Source organism: Takifugu rubripes, chromosome 13 (assembly GCF_901000725.2).
Source record: "Takifugu rubripes chromosome 13, fTakRub1.2, whole genome shotgun sequence".
NCBI classification, from domain to species: Eukaryota; Metazoa; Chordata; class Actinopteri; order Tetraodontiformes; family Tetraodontidae; genus Takifugu; species Takifugu rubripes.
The window spans coordinates 13,961,147-13,982,166 of record NC_042297.1 but is presented as its reverse complement, the minus strand read 5'-3'; the positions used below and the strand labels follow the sequence as shown (position 1 = coordinate 13,982,166).

General features: G+C 45.4%; 3 protein-coding genes, 1 long non-coding RNA gene and 1 other non-coding gene across 6 annotated transcripts; 3 read left to right on the top strand and 2 right to left on the bottom strand.

Annotated features, from left to right (window-relative positions):
* Positions 1-52: 52 nt before the first annotated feature.
* LOC101075245 (cellular retinoic acid-binding protein 1-like) lies at positions 53-2,942 on the bottom strand. The gene is made up of 4 exons (XM_011609956.2): positions 2,789-2,942; positions 1,951-2,129; positions 1,760-1,873; positions 53-222 (listed from the first exon to the last, which is right to left on the bottom strand). The coding sequence occupies exons 1-4, from the start codon at positions 2,856-2,858 to the stop codon at positions 172-174; spliced, it is 414 nt and encodes a 137-aa protein (XP_011608258.1). The 5' UTR covers positions 2,859-2,942; the 3' UTR covers positions 53-171.
* On the top strand, positions 2,844-3,772 carry LOC115252139 (uncharacterized). Its single transcript, XR_003890586.1, has 2 exons — positions 2,844-3,002; positions 3,289-3,772. It is a non-coding gene; the product is annotated as an uncharacterized lncRNA (long non-coding RNA).
* Positions 3,773-4,180: 408 nt separating this feature from the next.
* On the bottom strand, positions 4,181-7,832 carry LOC101072932 (solute carrier family 25 member 44-like). 2 transcript variants are annotated; one of them, XM_011609950.2, is made up of 4 exons: positions 7,613-7,832; positions 6,549-7,203; positions 6,320-6,447; positions 4,181-5,808 (listed from the first exon to the last, which is right to left on the bottom strand). In XM_011609950.2, exons 2-4 carry the CDS (start codon positions 7,165-7,167, stop codon positions 5,617-5,619), a joined length of 939 nt encoding a protein of 312 aa, XP_011608252.1. In that variant the 5' UTR covers positions 7,168-7,203; positions 7,613-7,832; the 3' UTR covers positions 4,181-5,616. The 2 variants fall into 2 exon arrangements, with proteins under 2 accessions (XP_011608252.1, XP_003969678.1); XM_003969629.3 differs by having other exon boundaries at positions 7,696-7,832.
* A 930-nt stretch (positions 7,833-8,762) lies between these two features.
* On the top strand, positions 8,763-11,377 carry psma4 (proteasome 20S subunit alpha 4). The gene is made up of 9 exons (XM_003969628.3): positions 8,763-8,910; positions 9,262-9,286; positions 9,383-9,425; positions 9,963-10,125; positions 10,212-10,289; positions 10,503-10,591; positions 10,675-10,805; positions 10,947-11,070; positions 11,149-11,377. The coding sequence occupies exons 2-9, from the start codon at positions 9,284-9,286 to the stop codon at positions 11,301-11,303; spliced, it is 786 nt and encodes a 261-aa protein (XP_003969677.2). The 5' UTR covers positions 8,763-8,910; positions 9,262-9,283; the 3' UTR covers positions 11,304-11,377.
* trnah-gug (transfer RNA histidin (anticodon GUG)) lies at positions 9,564-9,635 on the top strand. Its single transcript has one exon. It is a non-coding gene; the product is annotated as a tRNA-His (tRNA).
* Positions 11,378-21,020: the final 9,643 nt, after the last annotated feature.

Below are 21,020 nucleotides of genomic sequence, written 5' to 3'. Positions count from 1 at the left end.
ACTCTTTTTTCCCCCTTCTTTATTAAAGAGAATGAAAGAGTCAAGAGTTAAATTATATAACAGGTGAACAGGGCAGTTTTTATTCTTTAATATCCAAAATTCTCTACAGGAATAAAGGGAATTATCCAATATGCAAAGCAACATCTGAACTCTGAAGGTCGTGGAGGTCGTCTATGCCCGCACGTAGATCCTCGTACACACGACCTCGTCGGCTCCGAAGATCTGAAAGAGATTGATCGGGGCGGAGGTGTTTTTATCCAGCACAGCCCCGTTCAGGTACCCGTCCTGTGACTGTGACAGACTTCAGCTGTTCGGAGGCACTTTGAAGCAGTAAACTGGGATCTGGCTGCTGTTTCCCATTTCCCGTGTGCCGACGGAAACATCAAGCGCCTCCTGTTTTTTATGGCATCTGGTTGTTTATCCTCCAGCTGTGCTGTTTCTCTGGTCCAGTGGTGCCGGTGCAGCCAGCAGAGCGTTTATACTTCTAAATACTTCTATTACGGGTGAATTCAGTGGAAGTCCTGGTTATTTCTGCTGCTCTGGTAATGTTTTGTGCCACTAATTAATATTCATTTTCTCAATATTGGCTGATTAAATCGTAAATTGACACAGCTGCCCACCAACAGCAGGGGTGCCACTGAAACCGGTCCGAGCCCTCAGGCGCTCTGGATCGGGGGCGGGTGAGGAAGCCAGTGGGCTTCATCAGGCTCCACATCCCACCCTAAGAGCCTGGAGCCGTCTGACCCAGACGTAGCTTTGGAGCCAAATCTGGGCTTTGGTGTCTTACTCAAGGACACCCTCTCCTCCACTGATGCCCTAATTATGAATATTAAAGGTGTAGCCACTCTTCATGACATCACTTCCTGCTATCTTTCTGTAAAGTCATCCCTACATTACACTAACCCAGTCAGACCCTTGGGTGTGTGTCACAGAAGAGGGGGATAATATCGACCTCTCCCGTCCTCGGGTGTAGGAAGATCTGGACAAAGAGCAGTTGTTTTCACAGTGATTCGGTTCCACATGCCGGATCTATTACAGCAGCGAACACGCCCGTATGTTTAAGAACCCTCGGTCAAGGGTTTGTTCCTGCTGTAAAAGCTGCTCTCGTACAAACGACGGCACCAAACAGCCGCCTGATTGGCTGAGTGCAGTGACTCACTGAGCAGAGCTCATCAAAGCAGAGCTGGACTCGGCTTTGTTGCCCATCTGGTCGGTAAATCCAGGCAGACGTTTATGGGAAAACTGCTCGGCTCAACGGGCTCTTGGACCTGGAGGTGTTGCTGACAGACGCTAGAGCATTGGGGGTTAATGGCGAAGGCACGACGGCGAGATGCTAATGTCAGTCTGTTGAGACGGAGCGCTCGATGGCCGACGTTGAGTCGATTCGCAGGTTTTTATTACTCTGTTTTCTTTGCGCGAAGCTAACAAGCATCATCTTCAAAGTGGTTTTCTTTGTGGACAAAGTTTAAAGATTCTTTTAGATCTCCATAGTTCCTTTAACGCGGCTCAGTGGTTCTGATGCTAACAGGCCTCACCCTCCCTTCACATAATCCCTTATTTTGTTTCTGGCAGAGACAGATTCCTGCAGGATGTTCGGACATCTGTTCTGTGATGTGCTGAGAGACCTGAGATAAGGCTGAAGAACGTCCTCCAGCCGATGGAGGAGGAGCATTCGCTTTCCCACACACGCCCCATCGATGCTGCTCTAGAACAGGGATTAATGATCTTTGTTTTGATTTAAAGGCCAAACACTGCTCACCAGTTCAAGTTCTTCCCCTTTCAGTTCTCGGCTCCAGAAGGTCTTGGGGCCGTCGCCGCTCAGTAAAGTCTGTTTGCAGTAAATCTTGTTTCCCGTTTCCCAGGTGGCCAAACTCTGGAGGAAATAGAGGATTGTTTAAATAACGACCATAGTAACACAATGGAAATCGGCCGTCGCTCTCCCGCCGTTACCTTACACTTTCTGCCGTCCACGGTCTCCTCGTCGAACTCCTCTCCGATGGTGAAGTCGATCTCAGTGGTGCGGAGGGAGGTGGAGGTTTTAATGTGGAAGTGCTCGCCGTTCTGTTGGATCTCCACGTGGGGTTTTGACGCAGCCACTACCGCCATCTTTCTCAACATGGTGTTGACGCCTGAGAACGCACACACAGACACACACAGGTGGTCATGTAGGGCTACAGGCCTGTTGTCTGGTGACCAGTCGCTTGTGGTCTCGGCCGTCTGTGAGTCAGTATCGGCGTTTGTCTCCTTTATCCAGTTTCAGATTTCAGACTTGACTTTTCCCAGCAGACAAACCTGGTTGTAATCTCTCTTTTTTTTCCTCCAACTGACGGATCTTCCTGCAGCAGCTGCAGTTGTCATCAGCAGATGCTGCAGAGAAGCTGGAGAGAGGGGAGGAACGCTGGAGCTGAGGAGTGTTTATAGCCCTTAATCACGGTCTGAACACACGTTCAAGATTCCAGCAGATCAAACAGCGTTCCAGCCCGTTCCCATCCATCCGTCCTTGGAGTTCTTGAATCGGACGCAGCAGCGACGCGTGAGCTCATCAGGTCCTCTAATTAAAACCAGCCGTTGAGCGCTTCACTGCTCCACCGACGCGTTCGGCGGCGCTCAAAAGTGAGGCAAAGTCGGCACAAAACCTGACATATTCCCAGAAACGAGACCTGGAATTGCAGATCTTGGATCACGTTTATTTTGTCTGTAAAAGTGTCACTATTTGCGTTCCAGGTGTAGATTAAAGGATGCCAGATCTGTTTATTAAGACACTTAAAGAGTAAATCCCAGAACTCACCCAGAGCTTTGAGTAACTCCTCGAAATTCAGGCTGCTCTTCATTTTCCAGGTGCCTTCAAAATTTGGCATGTTCCTCGCGTGTCGGCGTCCCCCTCGTCTGTCCGTTCTGCTCCCTTTCCTCGGCCCTTCTCTCCTCCCTGTTATCCCGGGCAGGCCAAACCCCCACCATCACCTCCCAGTGCAGAGGGAGAGTTTGGGACTTTCTTTTAAAGGGTAATTTCAGCTAAAACATCAAGGGCTTCAGTTGTGGAGGAGAAAGCTTATCCTCAAAACTCTGCTTTTAGTTGTTTAAAAACTGTGAAGAGTCCAAACTTTATGTTAAATACCTTTGCTCAAGACACACTTTCAAGCTCCAGCCTGGTGTTAATCAGTTAGACATGAAGTAAATGAAGGGCTGGTGAGTGAAAAGGGTGGAAAGAGGAAATTAGGATGTATGGATGTGAAGAATAAAATGGAGGGTTCTCTCATGCCTTTAAAATTTTCATGCTGATCCACACAGCGACCACCATCGCGCCCCCCCGAGGAGGAGTTGTTCCCTGTGCGACGACACCTCATCAATCTTTTTGACCGACCGCCTTCGGGACACCGAATGGTGATTAATGTATGGAGCCGAAGAGGGAGCCAGCGGGGGGGGGGGTCCGCTGAAAGGAGCCCTCTCCCTCCTCGTTTGTCTCATTCATCGGTAAATCTATGTTGGTTTCTAAAGGGAGGAGTGAGCGTTAGCAGCAGAGAGTTCAGAGCTGCCCGCTTCTGTCTTTGGGCTTCTTTATGAGAAATTGGACTCGACTAGCATGAACATTCTGGTATTTTAATGGCTTTCTCAGACCAGACCTGACTTGAAATGCACCTCCTTCATTCACATTCGATTTGTTGAGATGAAACCTGAATAAACTCTGTAACATTTGGGATTTGGCTCAAAGTTGAGATCAGCCAACTCTGTGAGGTACAACTGTCTGGTTGAAGCAGGTCGACGTGGCCTCGGTGCAGCTTTTCATCTGGTCATCTGACATGACCTCTGCTGTCCATGTGACACTTTCAGCCACAGGTACAAGCGCCCTGCATTTATTACAATATTAAGGAAACATTAAGTGATAAGCACACATGTATTGGGCTTTACATGCGTGTTACACGTTAAGGAACATTTTATATGTGAATAATGCAGAATAAAAAATGTAACAATATCAACGTTTTACCACCAGGGGGCGACACTGAACTAAATTGAACTGAAAATAAATTCGAAATAACTGACTTGATGAAATTGGATCCGTTTTTTCCCCAAATCTTGAACTGGATTCACTGCAAATACCAGTCTAACCAGTTTACCTTGATTCTGTTTTGATCAGGCGCTTCACTGGTTGCTCAACATCTGCATAATTCATGAACTCAAATGTGATTTGAACACTTGAATTTCTTTATTGACAGAGATGGATGCACTTGGACGTCAACCAAATGACAAATGTTTGAGAAACACATTGATCTTAATAGAATTACAGAATTCAGGTGATCCACACATTCTGATTAAGGGGGTATCTGCATCATTTCATTTATGGCTTCATTTAGAATTTAGGAAAACTCAACGAAATTACTTCCTAAAGGTCACAGAAACATTTTTTAAAGATAAAAGAAACTGATGTTATGCTTTCACAATTCACCTGTTTAAAAAAAACCAAACAGACTGGGCGATTCACCTCTGGTCAGATTTATAAAAGCTTCATAAATTATATTTTCCATTTAGACACATTAGTTTACAGGAACTCTAGAATCACAATATTGCACTGCAACATTCACCAGGAAACAGGAAAATGATTATTTCACACCCCTTCTGCCTCACAGCTCAGTTTTGGTTACTATGACGTCAAACCAGCCAATCGTCAGCAGCTGTGTGGGCTCGACATTTTTAGTTGTGCAGTTATGCTGCAGAGGACGACTGCCAACAGCCAACAAAATACACATTCTAACCTCTGGTTTGCTTTGATCAAACCAAGAGGCAACATCTAAACTGCAGGAGGAACAAAGCAGAACGCCGAGCGTACGGACACCAAACTCGAGGTTAAACTGCATCTGTAGAACCAGGGACAAACGTTACAGGTTCCCAGATCAGACCAGTACCTCATGACATTTCCTCGATCTCTTCCTGGTGTCTGGATCGAATCCATCTGGTCCATGAAGGAAACGAACTGAATGCTTCAGTGTGGATACAGCAGATGCCTCTAAACTGTTCTCTGCCATGACTGCAGTCTGGTACAACTGCTGTTAGCTTCAAAGAGCAGCGCCAGGCTCCACTCGTGGCAGAAACTGAATCCAGTCGATACCAACTGGAGTGTTTATACTCCGACTGCTCAGCTGTAACAACTTGCATGTGTAAATGGAGGTAAAAGGCCAAACCGAATCATTCTTAAAAAGGAAATAAAATTAGAACATCTGTTTGACACCATGTTGGTGTCAGAGATGCTGAAAACTGCAGTAACCGATGCTAACCATCGCTTATTGCCCCATTTAATAACGTTCTGAGAGGAAATCCTGGATGTTCAACTCACTTTTGCTTCCCTCACATTTAATAAAACAATTCGACCCGTCAACGCCGACACAGGAACCCAAAACAAAGGAGGTCATTTTAAAAAGTTGGAGTTGCTTGTTTTGCATCTTCCAGTGTTAAAACATGGCCGCCACCTTCAAAAATGTGAGCTTTGGAACTCATGTCAGAAACTAACGGGTAACTAAAGCACAAATATGTCTCATGCCTCTGGCATCTCAAGTCCTTCAGCTGTTTAAACAAGAAGTCCAGTTTGAGGGCTAAAATGGCACATGGTCCGCCGACTCTCTGTCTTTACCAGTGTCTTGAGTCCACCAGCTCCGGACGCAGACTGAGTTTTTTAAGCGTCTCATAGCCGACCACCATGACGATGGCAGTGGGGGTGGATGAAATGATGCGAGCCGACAGTCCTTTGGTCAATCCCCAACAACCCTCCTCTTTGATCAGCTGCCTGAACGTGTCGATGACCGAGGTCCTCCCTTCAACCTAAACCAGACAGACAGGAGTAGGTCGCAGTGTTAATGTTCCCACTCATCCAGGACAAAGAACTCTTCAGCTTAAAACGGGTCGACGGGACGTTTTTGATGTTTCTTGGAGATATACTGATCATTTGCATCACGAAGGTGGCGTGGCCCCTCCTGCTCACCGCGGGCTGTTGCATGTGAATTAAGGGCCCACATCTCTTTAATGATGCAAACCAGCACCAACAACCACTAACAATAGTATTGAGTTAAACAGCCGAGGAGTTCTTTCAGATTCCCACCAGTCGGGACTGAAGGAGCCCGTTCGATGAGACAAAACCGTCAAGAAACTACAAAAAAGGCCAGTTCACTATTAACACAATGGTAGCAAGTTGTTGTATAAGTTTGGGTCTGAAAAACGCAACAAATAGCATAGATTTGTCTCTTTTGCTGCTAAAATACTCTGCCTCAGCTGTTGTTGCAGCAGCTGACATGATAAAGGGAGAGGAACAGGAAAAACAGCTTTCATTACTAACCTGCACTCGCGCTCTGACCACATCCATCGGGTTGGTGACAGTGGAGGCTGTAGCTGCAGCCAGAGGTCCGGCCATGGCTTGCAGGATTAGATGAGGGCAGTCGGTGGGAGCCATTTTAGAAAGTTGCTCTGTGCAATATTAAAAGTACAAGATGCTTATTAACCCCCGAGAATAGCAGTAATTCTCCCCACAGGTGTGCAAATGTACAGGAAAACTTGGAGCCACTTACCAGCATAGAAATGATAGAAAGGCCACCAGACGGCACTGTTGGGGATGTAGGTGAGTAAAGAAGCCACGTATCCCCTGTAGAAGCCCGGGAAACCATCAACGGCAAAGATCTGCGCAATAATGTTCCTGGTTTGGCCAAAAAACTTCTTATTTCCAGTCTGTGTGTCCAGTCTAAACCTGGTGAGGTGCTTTCCTTGGCCCTGCATCATCAGCTGCTGGGAAACAACATCTATAGGAACGGTGATGCTCTGGGCGACCAGAGAGGCGGAGCCTCCTGCCACCAGTGACTTCACCGTGTTGTTTTCCGAATACTGGGAGACGTACTTCCTCACCAGCTCATAGGTGGTTATGTAAGCCTGGCCTGAGATCAGCGTAAATGTGTTGACCATGAAGCCGCGATAGAGGCCCCGGACGCCCTCCGTCCGCAGGATCTTGAAGAAGGCGTCGAAGGTGCCGCTGTACAACGACTTGCCCCTCTGCACCTGCAGGCGAGTACGGATAAGTGTGGCGGGGTAGACAGTGGCCCTGATGGCCATGGTCATGAAGACCCCAAAGGAGTAGAACTTCCTTTTATCGAGGTCCTCCCACTCGATGATCTGGATGTTCCTCTTTTGCTGCATCCTGCTCGCTGGTGACCCCCCCTCATCAGACCGAATCTGCCCGACAGCAAAAACATCATCAGCAAGGCTTGTAATGAGCCCGAGCAATGATGGGACTTTTAACAGTGAAGACACTAAATGAAGTCCAATGAAGTATATTAAAATGGTGCTCAATATCACAATGTTATTTAACTGCTACTGGGTGGAAAATTGCAGGGAAATTGTGTTTTATAGTCAGATAGACGGGAGTAACAAGATGCTCTCGCAAATTATAAAAGGCACTTATTCAAAGTTTAACTCCGATTAAAAACAATCATACCCATTAGCTGATAGGTAATGGTCAAAGGACACTGTTCTTAAGCCGGAATGAAGCCTGCTGGAATCGCGTTCTACTTTAAAAGAAGCAATAAATAAAACGATAAAGGCAAAATTTGTTGGACAGAAACGTGGGGAAAATAGCAGCTACCTGCAAGATACCTTCGTGTGGTTTCGAAGCTCGGCTAACACCGAGTCTCTGGCATTAGCGTTCCGATGGTTGGAGACACTTACCTCTGGAGACAGCTCTTTACTGCATATTCATTGTGGAATCGACATGTCGGCGACAGGTTTAATAGCACCCAACTGTGGTGTTTATAGGGGGAAATAGCTTATAAGGACGATGAGCGCTAATAGCACCCAACTGTTGTGTTTATGGTGGAAAATAGCTTATAAGGACGATGAGTGCTAGCTCGTCGCCAACCTGAATATCAGGTAGCTTCCTGTTCCCATTTAAACGACAGCAAACCAATGACACGCGACGGCACTTCTTCTTCTGCCCCTCTATCTTAACTACGCTCTACCTGCAGTTGACTCACTACCGCCCACCGCCGATGCTGGAGGAAAGAACAATTTCTCCGGAAGTCTACAGGCATTTAATTGAGGTGAGACTTGGCAGGAGAGGTGGCTGCAACAATTGATGATGTCCCAGGGGTGCTAGTGTGTGACTATGTTTTGCTGCTCTCCTGGCCAGGTCGCTCTTGAAAAAAGAGGTTTTAATCTCAATGAGTCTTTTACCTGGTTAAATAACACACTCCTGTCACTCTACACCAGCATAAGGGCTGGAATGGCTTGTAGGTCATCCAAGTACCTAACAGCAGGCACCATACCTCTGCCTGGCACATGTAGGTCTGTGAAGACGACAGGGTACCAGTACTGAGTCTGCCCTCTGGAGTTCTTTGGCAAGCACCAACCAGGCGACTTGGGCCTGGGCCAGGAGATAAAGTCCAGCTTGCGAACATCTGGCCCCCAGGTGATTGGTGTTTTTATTCTGATACTACCTGAGCAGGTTCTATAGAATTCTAAGCCTAGTCTGAGTCATTTACCCAGGAAAGGGTGAGAAGAGCAATGGTCTGTGGCCATACCTTCCAAAACCAGAAGCAGGCTGCCTTTGCTTATTGCTTCACTTTTCTACCTGTTGTCATCATTTACAACGGGTGAAACCGGCTAAACAAGGACTATTGCCTCCTAACTAGGTGGTTTGAACGTGTGACTGAATTGAAGATACATAGTGAGGTTTACGACATGGTCCTTACATTTGTATTAGCCTGTGTTTGTTTCCATCGTCAGACGTAGTGCCTCGGTCCTCCCTCTGATAGGGGGCGCTGCTGAGCCGCTGGTCTCTCCAGGGATCCCGGTGTTTGAGGAAGCACTAAACTGAAAGTAGTGGCTCTCTCTCTCATCGCGAACTGAGAAAAACTAAAAACACTTCCCCGTGTTTTCTGGAAGGTAATCTTAAATATCTACTCGTTACGGCTTTGATGTCGCACTTTAACACAAATGTAGATCACATGTATTCTATGGATGTTTGCGGTCGTAAGAATCGGCTAGGTAGCCTGCTAGCCGAACTAGCACGCCGAGATATTGCCGATTCATTATGATGGGCAGCAGTTAGCCTAGCTAGCTGAGATCTAGTTAGGTAAAGTATGTCCATAAAATGGATTGCAAGAATCGATATGCTTTAAGATTAATGAAATGGGGGATTATATTCCTACCTGTTGAAACATCATATGATTGGGGGAAAATGGGCTGAATCGTTTTAGTGTCAGTTGTTTGACTTATTGCTCTTTCTTTCCATAGAAGCACATCGGCGGCGTGAAAAATGGTAAATCGTTGTCATTTTTGTTATCAATATATACTATTACAATATATTTACATATTATTTCCAATACACGGCACTATCCTGTTTTCTCTGTTGTAGTCTCGCAGATACGATTCCAGAACAACCATATTTTCCCCCGAGGGTAAGTGTTTAGCCGTATGTGCTACCAATAAGTGCTTATATATTGGTGTATATGTCTGCAGTATATGGTGTGTTTGCAGTATATGAGTGTATGGTGTGAGGGTATGATACGGTGACGGCCACCAGCTCATCGTAGCTCGCCGTGATCGTATAGTGGTCAGTACTTTGCGTTGTGGCCGCAACAACCCCGGTTCGAATCCGGGTCACGGCATTGTCAGACAATGTTACGGCAGATGAGTTTCTTTTCTTAATTTCTGTCGCCTGATACCAGAGGCATGTGCACGGACAATAAAGCAGACATCCAATGTAATAGTTGATCTTTGTGTTGTGGTCTGGACTCACATTTACAGTTCTATACAGGTTTGCTTTTACTTGACTCATTTCATACCTCCTGTTAGGAGGCTAAATGGAAGGCAAAAAATTCCATTAAGCTGCTTATTTACACTTATTTAACACTTATTTACATAAAAAAAGGTCCTGTTTGGTTTGCGTTTGTAAGTCAGGTTTATTTAGCTTTATCTGTGGTTTATATGTGCAGGACGCCTGTATCAGGTGGAGTATGCCATGGAAGCCATCGGTCATGCTGGAACATGTCTGGGGATTCTAGCAAACAATGGAGTCCTGTTGGCAGCGGAGAGGCGCAACATCCACAAACTGCTTGACGAGGTTTTCTTCTCTGAGAAGATCTACAAGCTCAACGAGTGAGCGAGCTGATTAATTTGACAGTCCAAAGTTACCTTTTTGTGTGGTGGCACCGTGGTCACGAGCGTGTGCGGGTGTCTTCCAGTGACATGGCGTGCAGCGTTGCTGGGATCACATCAGACGCAAATGTCCTGACAAATGAACTGCGGCTAATTGCACAGAGGTGAGTTTCAGGGAAGAACGGTCAAGGCTAAAGGGCTTTGATCACAAAGGATCTACTGTTAGGTAACCTGGTATTATTACTGCCTTTAGATGGTTTATATGCTATATTTTGCAGGTATAAGTCACAATATGGGGGAAATGGTGAAGTGTGCACTCTCCCAAGAAAGTTTTTTTCTTTGTTTTGTATTATAGCCTTTTTTTTTTTCTTCTTCAGATATTTACTCCAGTACCAGGAGCCGATTCCCTGTGAGCAGCTGGTGACTGCTTTATGTGACATCAAGCAGGCCTACACTCAGTTTGGAGGTATGGAGCTCCTCATCCACCCAATAGTCTCATGTTTGGAATTAAGGTCACATTTTCTATTTGTTTTTGGTGCATCCTGACAGGGAAGAGACCATTTGGTGTTTCTCTGCTCTACATGGGCTGGGACAAACATTATGGTTTCCAGCTGTATCAGAGCGACCCCAGTGGCAACTACGGAGGCTGGAAGGCAACTTGTATCGGCAACAATAGCGCTGTAAGTCTGGATTGACAGTCAGTTCTAGGTTCTTGAAGAGCAGTTGGACTTATAATAGTCCAAAAAGGCTGTCATTGTGTCTGCCTACATCCTGGTGGTTTTCTGTTCTTGGTCTTTAATGCTCTGACTCCTGGCCCTCAGGCTGCCGTGTCCATGTTGAAGCAGGACTACAAAGAAGGAGAGATGACGCTGTTGTCTGCACTGGCTTTGGCTGTCAAAGTCCTCAACAAAACCATGGATGTTAGCAAGCTGTCAGCAGAGAAAGGTGAGGCTAGTCATTGTTATATTGTCCACCATCATTATAATTCTCCCTAACGCTAATCACGCCGTGTCGTCTTGACAGTGGAAATTGCCACCCTGACACGAGAAGATGGGAAAACAAAAATCAAAGTGCTGAAACAGAAAGAAGTGGAGGAGCTCATCAAGCGTCACGAGGCCGAGGAGGCCAAGGCTGAAAAAGACAAAAAGGAGAAGGAGCAGAAGGAGAAGGATAAATGAGCAGATTTATTCCCCCTCTCACACCACCACATTGTGTATTGTTTTGTCTTTTACATTAAAAGTTTGGAAAGCATTGGATATGTTTTCAGTTCTTATCACACCATTAAAAACAAGAACTTTTCAAAAAAAGGAAAAATAGCATAGGATGGTAATCACACTAAATTATGCTGGCATGTTATGGCCTTGGCCTCCAAAAGTTACATACTCATTTGTAATTGTAGTTTACAGAGTAGATACAGAAAGATTGTGATTATACCCGTGGAAGTCGCTCCAGTAATGGGATCGTGAGGTTCTTATCCTGTCCTCTTTGGCTTGTTTAAAGAGCAGCATCTTGTGTTTCAGAACCAGGCGCTGGCGCCCTCCATCTTTGATGCACAGTGTGCTGTTTGTTCTACCGACCACTGGGGGGCGACATTGTTCATCAATTAAGACTCATGGCAAACGAATCACGAGGTCATTACTTTGTATGCTCGTATGCTTTTGCAGAGATGCAGATTTAAAGATGTTAAGTTTTGTTGACACTAAAGAAAACAGGTGGTGAGTGTGACAGCAACTACTTTATCTTTGTGTCACTGCTAAAGGCGACGTAGGTGGTCACCACTGGATTGAAACCAGCTGTTGGATACACGGCTGCTGAAAGGTTGCCTGAATATGTTTGATGTTGTACTTTTAACCAGATAGACCGGCCACTACATCAACATCGGGGATCCTTTATAATCAAACGATCAAATTTACGGCATTTTGGCTCTGATTTTTCTCAGAAGCGTCTTTGCACGGTTCCTGCAGCCGTTTCTAAAAACACGGGTTTGATCCAAAAACAGTGGAACCAGTTTCTGTTTTCGTCTTGTGATGCAATCACGCCACCATTTGTAATGCACGTTTGGTGCTCGTCTTGACCGCACGCCACCCTTCAACTGCCTTAATATAAAAAGAAAAGCCACCCAAACAAAGCAGTTTTCATGGCCAAGTTCCTATTAGTAGCCTCTGTCGATGACGTTGGCCCGTTAAAAAACAAAGTATTTGGGTCTCTTCCAAGATAAAGACTTGGCCATCCTCCTGAAACCAAAACCTTTTCATTTGACGTCAGTCTTTCAGACCTGATCTTACATGGACTTAAAGCGTAAATCAACAGCTCCAGCTCATTGGAGCAGCAGACGCAGTGAGATCATGGCGTTCACACGAGCTCCCCCAGCTCTGAGTGGGAGGATGTTGCTATCTGAGCGAGCGGAGCTGCTCAGACGCTGAAACCCAGATGATTCTGTAGATCTTAAAAAGTTGGGGGGGGGGGGGGGGGGGGCAACACTGCACTCCACCTTTGCCGGCTCTCTGTGAAGAATATCGGGATGACTAAAAGTCACCTCTGTCCACCGTGCTGACTCAGAGAGGTAGAACAGGGCGATCTGTTGTAGTGTAAACACAGACCCAGAAAAGCCCTGGAATGTCTCTGTGGTGGGAGCTGGAGTACGAGGTCAGCTGGAGGCCAAGGCAGGTGGTATACATCAGAATGGAGACTGACATCTCGGCATTAACTTATCCAAACAAGAAGCAGGCGGTATGTTATCCCGCAAGCACTGGAGGAGGACATAAAGGAAGAAGAGAGGAAGAAAGAGAGGGGGAGGACGAGTAGCTGAGCAGGAATGAGGGGGGAGCGTCCCTGCAATGGAACCATCTCCCTGTGTCGTGCTCAGTCCCAGAGGAGGGAAACAACGGTTAGCATACAAGGCTAAACATGACGCCAGGTTTGTTGCCGTCTGAAAACATCTGATCTGGGCTGATGTTGGATTTGTGATGCTCCTCACCCACAGCGAGATGGTTCAAGGCCCAGGTGTTTCACAGCATGGTTGAACTCCGGCCAAGAGCGTTTATTGTTTTTATTTACTGCCCGCCTGATTGTTTTGTCTCATCACACGTGGCCCATCCTCGTTCTTACATCAACAGGAAGTTGTTGATGTTGCACCAGACCTCACGGTGCTCTGAGCTGCAGCATCGCTGTACAAATATCTGATGCTGGATTACTGCTTGCTTTGGTTTTTGACTCGACCCTGAATGGTGCAAATTTAACTGAAAACATTTATATCGCCGCCTGGTGGCCAAATTTGGTTTCAGAAAATGTCTTTCTGAGGAAACCAGATCAAATGGAAAAGACCCTGGATTTGCACCCACGACCTTCTCATGTGTGCTAATCCCTCAGCCTCAAAGTGTTTTCACGACTAAACGGATGATTTAAAAGTGTTGCTGGATGTGAACATTAAACTCTAAATTTTTTTAAAAGCGTGGCCCCTTGAAGAGACGGAGATGAATCTTTACGCGTCAAAACAAGTTGTTTTATAGGTTTATATGTCCAGGTTTTGTTTTGGTTGATGATTAAATGAGTGGAAGCATAAATCTTCTCTTGGGAGCTTTTGTCAGATCTGGGCTTTGATAGCTGGGAGTCAACAGGAAATGAGAGGAGCAGAGGCCAGAATGACACGCAGAGAAGTTCTCTGACCAGGACCAAAGCCTCGCTCCCCCAGTCCTGCCTTTTGTGCCAGGATTTCTGCTCTAAACCCGAACAGTCAAGGATCAGCTGAGTATTTGGACTCTGAAACATAACCTAAAACATCGATCAAAGACACAGGCTGATGGAATTCACTACAATTTAGCTGCCATTCCTGACAAGATCTCAGGACGTTTTGGGCTACAAATAAAGTTCTCAGAGTTCAGTGGATTACACTGAGAGCGTTAGTAATGTCAGTTTATATCATCTCTCACGCAGGATTATAATAATCTCCGTGTTCTTCTGAGACAGCAGTTGCACGGCAGCCATATTGAGGATAACGACCATAATGACAGAGCTGTTGTTGTGATTAAAGTCAGACGTGCTCAGCCAGGACCGATTTACCAGATAAACTCGGTCCGTCAGGCTCTGGGCTGTGAGGGCCGCTGGCCTAGGGTCCAGGAGGCAGCTTCTGTCTCAGCTTCTGGACTCAGCACCAGAGGCCTACTGGGGTGTGAAATCCTGACCTTACTGGGGATCAGGAATTAAATAATCTTGTCAGCCGTGACAGCAATTTTGTGAGCAGCCCCGAAAATCCTCCAGATTACAGACTCAACTGTTCGCCACTAGATCAGGCCCGCTCACCATAAATGGAGCCCACTTTGGGTAAATAATAATTATGAGTGGAGCTGCTGGTATGACCTATTAAGGAGATTTATATGAACCTTTAAACGGCACAGTGCACTCACATTATCGTTTGCTCCCACTGACTTCATCATCTCTCGCTTCCTTTATTGGAAAAACTCAAAAATAAACAGCATTTTGTTGTCAGCGCAGCTCTGAAACGTCCTCCGATACCATCCAGCCGGTTTGTTATGATTGTCAGGAGTTATTTGTTTAAAAGTCCAGACTGTTTAGGTCTCATCATTTTCACTAGTTGTTTGGGACTGAAATGTTCCAGCAGACGTCCTGCTTCTGCTTTGGAACATTTGCCACTTGTCACCGTTTTCCTAATAAGGCTTCCGCTCAGATGGAGGAAGGGAAAATCTACCAGAGGTTAATACACCTGTCAAAGGAAATGTGGAAAGAAAAACAGCCCTGGCTACATTCACACGTATCAAAGTATAACAGAAGTTTCTTTATGTTGCATCCTAAACCTGAGACGAGGCCGCGTCCACAGACATTAATCTGGTGGAAACGGATCTGAATATGATTAAAAATCTCCACATTTCTGGCTGCCTTTTACTTCCACATGACTGTAGATATTCCTAACAGTGCTGGTGATTGTGAATAAACACATCACATCCAACTAACATGTCATATTTTTACCACATCTTCCTTTCATATTTTGCGTTTGGTCACATTGTTCACGGGTCGCCGTTTCTACTCGGTCTGATTGTGTTGACAGGTGAGGTTCACAGCTGCTCTGGGATCTGCTGGATCTCCCCCCGTGATCTTTTGCCTTCACGTCACTGCAGGCTTCAGCAGTGTGGTTCCAACGGTTCCTCCTCTCCTTCTGTGCCAGATGGTTAAATGATTTTAATGATGCGGTTTGGTGACGGCTGCTGGTGCAGAATAAAAAAAAGGACATCAGCAACACACAAAGTGACCTATTTTTCCATCTTCAGCAGGTGTTCCTTCTTCTGTCTTTAAAATCCTCCTTTTCCCGGTGCCCCCCGTCACCTTCACCTGTGCAGGTCTGCAGCTGCGTGAGTGACCCTCAATGGGCCTTTTGTTCCCCCTTTCCCCCCCTGTGCTGAGCCAATGTTCTGATTTATTAAATCTGCTATACTCTGATCCTCCCCATACACAAATGTGGTCAGACACATAATTTAAGGTGTGGACGACAGACTGTTCAGTGAAGAGTTTATATCGGCTTCAGTGCAGTGAGGAGACGTCTGAATCAAACTGGAATCTTGTGGGCAGTCAGTTAGTCTGACATCACAGAAAGTTCCACTAGCCAAAAAAGAGGAGAAAGTTGTGCAAGTTTTGGCCCCCGCCTCCGTCCATTGTCTCCAGCGAAACATCTCACGTTTCCCCCTTTAGATAAAACTCCCCTCAGAAATTCAGCCCTGCATGTTTGACCAGAGATGAGACCTGAGAACAGCGGGCAGCTCCTGAATTATGAAACCGTTTGCGTCCTCTTAGGGAAAAAAGCAGAGTCGGTCTGAGTTGTCGAAGGGAACGAGCCGTGACAGGCTCGTGTGCGTGCGTGTGTGTGTGCATGTGTGTGGGGGGGCCATGCATTATGAATGGTGCTAAGTACGCCTCAGCTGCAGGAGCTGAGTGGAGGCGATGGAGGGCAACAGGATAGTGCCAGCCTATTGGCCGCCTGCGGGTAATGCACATCACTTTACCCCCATCCTAAAAAAAGTCCCCTCCGACTCCCCCATTACCACAGCACCTGCCACTGTCTCCAAATGTGCACCTGAAGTGCAGCAGCTTCCAAATAAAACCAAGCGGTCACTTTGCAGCAGGAGCGAAGAGGACGACTGAACATGTGGAACAGACTTTCAAGCATTGGCTCGATATAAGCTTTCATTTTTAGATGCTTTCAGGCATAAAAGAGACACTTTTCTGTACACCTAACGAGCAGAAGTATAATAGAGTTAAAGGTGTTTGTTTTAACAAGTGTATCAGAATAAAATGCACCCACACCTTAAAGTATTTACAGTTGCCTATTAAATGCCTCTATCTTATATTTACCAAATGATACTAAGGGTTGACACCAAGACACCCTGGACCAGAGGTCAATGATCCACTTTGTGGTCTTGTCGCCTGACATTAGGCCGTATGTGTTGCACAATCTGGTGAAGAGAGGGGACGAGTTGTCGATTAATCACACCCTGGTGGTAAGTTGGATCCACAGGCAGGAGAGGCAGCTGGAAAGACTTGGCAGACCCATTCTATTGCTCTATTCTATCTATTGTATGGTTCTATTGTGAGGTTCTGGTGGAACCCTCTGTCAGAGACCATGATCCACTGTTGAGGCAGTTGTTCAGCACTGTGGCCGAGAGGTCTCCGGTGCCCGTCCTGCCAATAATCCCCGAACGTAAGAGATGCCATTAAGCTGTAGAAAGAGTCCTATCAAGTCTGGTAGACTTGGGGCACTCCTGCGGTAGGTGACAGGTACCAGCAGGCCAAGCATGTGCACAGGTCGGGCAGTGGGGGAAGCAATACCTTGGGTCTGGAAGAAGTTTGGGAAGGCCATTTTGGAAGGCTACCAGTCGGCCTCAAAAATATTCTGGCAAACCTTATGGTGCAGGGGGAGAGCAGAGCTCTAACAAATCTCTTTACAGTTGGAGTTGTTGACTTTGACTGGGAATGTTGGGGGGCAGTGGAAGGAATACTTCAAGGACCTCCTCAAACCCACTGACATGCTTTCAGTAGAGAAAGCAGAGGCTGTGGACCTAGAGGTCGACCCATTCATCACTTAAGTTACTGATGTAGTTTGGAAGCTCCTCAGTGACAAAGCAGTGAGGTCGACTGAGACTTGAAAATCTCAACTCTGTAGATGTCGTAGGGTTGTCTTGGTTGGGGCAGTTGTGGATAGTACCTTTGGACTGGCTGACCGGGTTGGTTTTAGCCCTATTTAAAAATGGGCATTAGAGGGTGATCCAACGACGTGGGGATCCCACTCCTTAGCCTCTGTGGGAAGGTCTATTCCAGGGTACTGGAGAAGAGAATTCACCTGATAGTTGAACACTGGTTCTGGAACACTGGGACCACTCTCTATTAAGTCAGACTTGGATTTCGATAGGACAACTCACTGTCTGTGGTTCTGTTCATTATTTTCTAGGGGCAGCCAGGGGCCGGACAAGGTCCAGCCCAGGAGCCACTCTGCTCTGCTTTTCACAGATCATGTTGTCATGGTTCCTTCGGGCTGGGACCTTAGAGCAAGGATGATGAGCTCTGCCAAGCGGGAGGAGTTCAAAGTAGAACCACTGCTCCTACACATCAAGAGGAGGTAGCTGGGGTGGATCGGGCATCTGTATCAAATGACCCCTGGAACCATTTCTTGGGAGGTTCCAGGCTTGTCCTGCTGGAAGTTGACCCTGGAGAAAATCCAGGACACACTGACATGACGGTATCATCAGTCCATTCTCTGTCCTCTCTGTCCCACTATGACCAGTCCATTTACACTCTCTGCTAACTAGTCAATTTGTCACCTCTGTCCCAGTATAACCACAACACTTATCATTTTTGTCCCACGATAACCAGTTAATTTATTTGTTTTGCCCCACTACAACCAGTCCATTTATCTTATCTGGCCTAGTAAAACCAGTCCATTTCTTCGCTCTAAACAGTATAACCTGTTAGTAATCTGGAACAAAAATGAACCATAATGGGATTAGTTTTTCTATAAATGTATAAACTGAAATCTGGACACGTGTCACTTCCTCTGGATGTTTAGAAATATTTATTTAATAACATTTGCTGGAGTGACGGTGTCATTACAGGATACAGAGCTTTTTAAAATAAAGGAAGAAAATGGAAGAAAATGACATCATGGTTCAAAATGTCGACCACACGTCAAGTTAAAGATTTTAGGTTTCCAAAGTTTCTTTGTTTGAGCCACGTTTCTTTTGCTGGAACAGGAAAATTTAAGGGCGTGGAAAAATAAGTCAAATGAAGTCATTCTTTTCTTGATGAAATGCTACAGATATCCACGTGTTTATGTAACATGTTTGCATTAACGTTGCTAAAATGGTCTCCGGGAATGTTCCTGGTACAAAATTTCCCATGATGCTTCAGCTCTTGCTCTGTAAAGAAATCCCACTGGAATCCACCGTGGTTAAACCGAGTCTTCCTACCAAGTTTAATATTTGATGAAATTAGTTCTGCTGGCTGCTTCTGCACTGTTACTTCTGCTGGATTGCCCCACCCCACCCCACCTCACCCTTGGCTGTAAATTGCAACCTAAATTTTCTTCTGTTCATGGACGGAGAGTTTGGCCTGGAATGATTGACAATTTCTAGCTTCATGTAAAGAAAATGTTGAGAGACTGGCTTAATCTATGACCTCATTTCTTCTCAAATCTAGTAATCATCATCTTGTAAGGTCAAAAAACTAAAAAATATGTAAACACGTGAGCTCATATTGAATGATGGAAAGAATGTTTAGATTTTATGGATCAGACAGGCTGTTAAAGGCTAGATACAGGAACAGGAGGAGCGCTGTAGATGACCCTCGCTGTATTGTTTCCAGGTGCAGAGGCTCCTCATGTATTTCCCGCCAGAATGTTGTAAATTAGAACGTCACAGTCCGAACTCTGGTTTCTGGATGAGCCAGTGGGCTAAAAGTGTGGTGTTTACGTGAAGCTGATGGATTTAATGTCTATGAGAAGGACCGAACTACCTCCTGCTGCCATTAAGCACCTTGTTATTGTCCATTAGACGAGAGCCATGCTAGCAGTGGGTGAGAGAATAACGTGGACTTAAGGTGTGTTTAGATTGGGGAGCAGTGATTGATGCTCTGTTGAACGCTAGCAGGATGGACTTCACTGGGAACTGCGCCACAGCTGCAATTATCTCTCATCTTCATACATTTCTAAATGATAACATGACTTTGGAGATGTGCTTAAAGCGAATAAGCTGTAATGCTAACTCGGTGTGACGTTGAACAGAGTTGACTGAATATCAGCTGTCATAAATCTGACAGACCAGCTGTGGGGGAGGGGGGACCGGCCATGTTAAGATTTATATCAAGCAGTAAACTTAAAGCTCAACTTTAAATCTTGCACAAGGTATTCTTCGCTCCACCCCTTGCCCCATCACACAACAAAAGGAACTCGAAACTTTAAGCATTTTAAAGGTCTTCTAAGGTCTGACCAAATAAAGTTGCTCAAGTTACTACTGAATCTCCATGTTATAAATAAATTGACCCTCTGTCCCTGCCCACGACCCAGTTTAGCTTGTTGGAATGCTAATTTTGATTTGTTCAAACCCAACTCAATTGAGTTGAATTGTTATTGTTTTATTGACAATTTTAAGTGCAAATAAAGATGGAAGGACATTGATATTAAATAATAAAAGACATGTATTTTATTTTGGCCATAACATATTTAAGAAGACAATACTTATATGGTCCGACCCCTTGAGGATTGACTCATGTCAATAGTAAAACGATCTGTGCAGATGTGACATCTTCTGTCCTTAGACCCTCAAACAAAAATACACTGTTCTTAAAAAATACACTGTTCTTAAAAAATACACTGTTCTTGCATCATGACTGGTAACTTAGCAACATCCAGCTGGTGCTTAAGAGTTGCAGTGACCTTTACTGGTTTGTTTCTGGAATTTTAACTTCTGCTTTTTATGTAATTCTTTTAAAAGCTTGTCCATCAACACACTGGTGAGAAGATGATCATTTCTGTTTTTTGCTTTTAAAACTAGGTGGCCATTCAGATTTCTTTTATGTCCAAAAAAGCTTCTGGCTGCGATGTTAAGATATCTAATTTACTCGAACGTTATTGTGACGTTCTGCGTTAGTTACTGACACCTTGTGGTGTGGAGGTAGACTGCAGCCTGAGCTAGCACTGCACATGGTCGGGGTCTATTTTGTAGCCAAAGGATGCCAAAAATAGCCGAGTATTTTTGGTGTTCCCAGGCAACCAGAGACAGCGTAGTTAAAGTTATCGTTTTAAAAAGTACCTGGTCGGGATCCAAATCCCAACATTCTTGGATCAGAGCCCTGTGAACAACCCACTCAGCCAAACCTCAACATCCTGGCTTTGTCACTACTCATGTTTAAGATGGACCTGAAGGCTAATTTCTCCCATGTGCCCCCTGTGGTGGCAATTATAACACTCACTCTGGAGGCATTTTTGTTTCTTTCTGGCTCCTGTAGAACCAACCTGAGAGGAAGACATGAAGAGTTAAAACAGTTTGTGCTGATCAAATGATGACCAAATTCTGAATAATCCTGATTAATTTCATCTTGTTATTGAATAGCTTGAAAACTTTGCTGCAGTTGCCAGAGCAACAAAGCTTCATCGCTTAAGAATGACCCTGCTACAGGTTAGCAGAGGCTAGGATAACATGTAGGTTATTCTACCTCATAGCAGATACAATTAATATATTACTGAACGTCCACAAAGATCTATGTCCCCTGCATATTTGTGTTGCCCCTGACAACAGTAGAACAGCACGCTGCATCTTCGGGAAGAGTGTTGCTCTTCAAAAGCATCTCATTATCAACAAAAAACTAGGTGTTGTGCATTAAAACAATCCCCAACGTGT

Excerpts from the sequence above, each read along its gene's own strand:
- LOC101075245 (XM_011609956.2), bottom strand. The coding sequence starts at position 2,858 with ATGCCAAATTTTGAAGGCACCTGGAAAATGAAGAGCAGCCTGAATTTC. Across the intron at positions 2,130-2,788 it reads GGAGTTACTCAAAGCTCTGG|GCGTCAACACCATGTTGAGA; the intron begins GTGAGTTCTGGG and ends GTGCGTTCTCAG. Across the intron at positions 223-1,759 it reads AAGGGGAAGAACTTGAACTG|ATCTTCGGAGCCGACGAGGT; the intron begins GTGAGCAGTGTT and ends AATCTCTTTCAG.
- psma4 (XM_003969628.3), top strand. Across the intron at positions 9,426-9,962 it reads AACCATATTTTCCCCCGAGG|GACGCCTGTATCAGGTGGAG; the intron begins GTAAGTGTTTAG and ends TTATATGTGCAG. Across the intron at positions 10,592-10,674 it reads GGCCTACACTCAGTTTGGAG|GGAAGAGACCATTTGGTGTT; the intron begins GTATGGAGCTCC and ends GCATCCTGACAG.
- LOC101072932 (XM_011609950.2), bottom strand. The coding sequence starts at position 7,167 with ATGCAGCAAAAGAGGAACATCCAGATCATCGAGTGGGAGGACCTCGAT. Across the intron at positions 6,448-6,548 it reads TTTCTATCATTTCTATGCTG|AGCAACTTTCTAAAATGGCT; the intron begins GTAAGTGGCTCC and ends AATATTGCACAG. Across the intron at positions 5,809-6,319 it reads TGGTCAGAGCGCGAGTGCAG|GTTGAAGGGAGGACCTCGGT; the intron begins GTTAGTAATGAA and ends TGTCTGGTTTAG.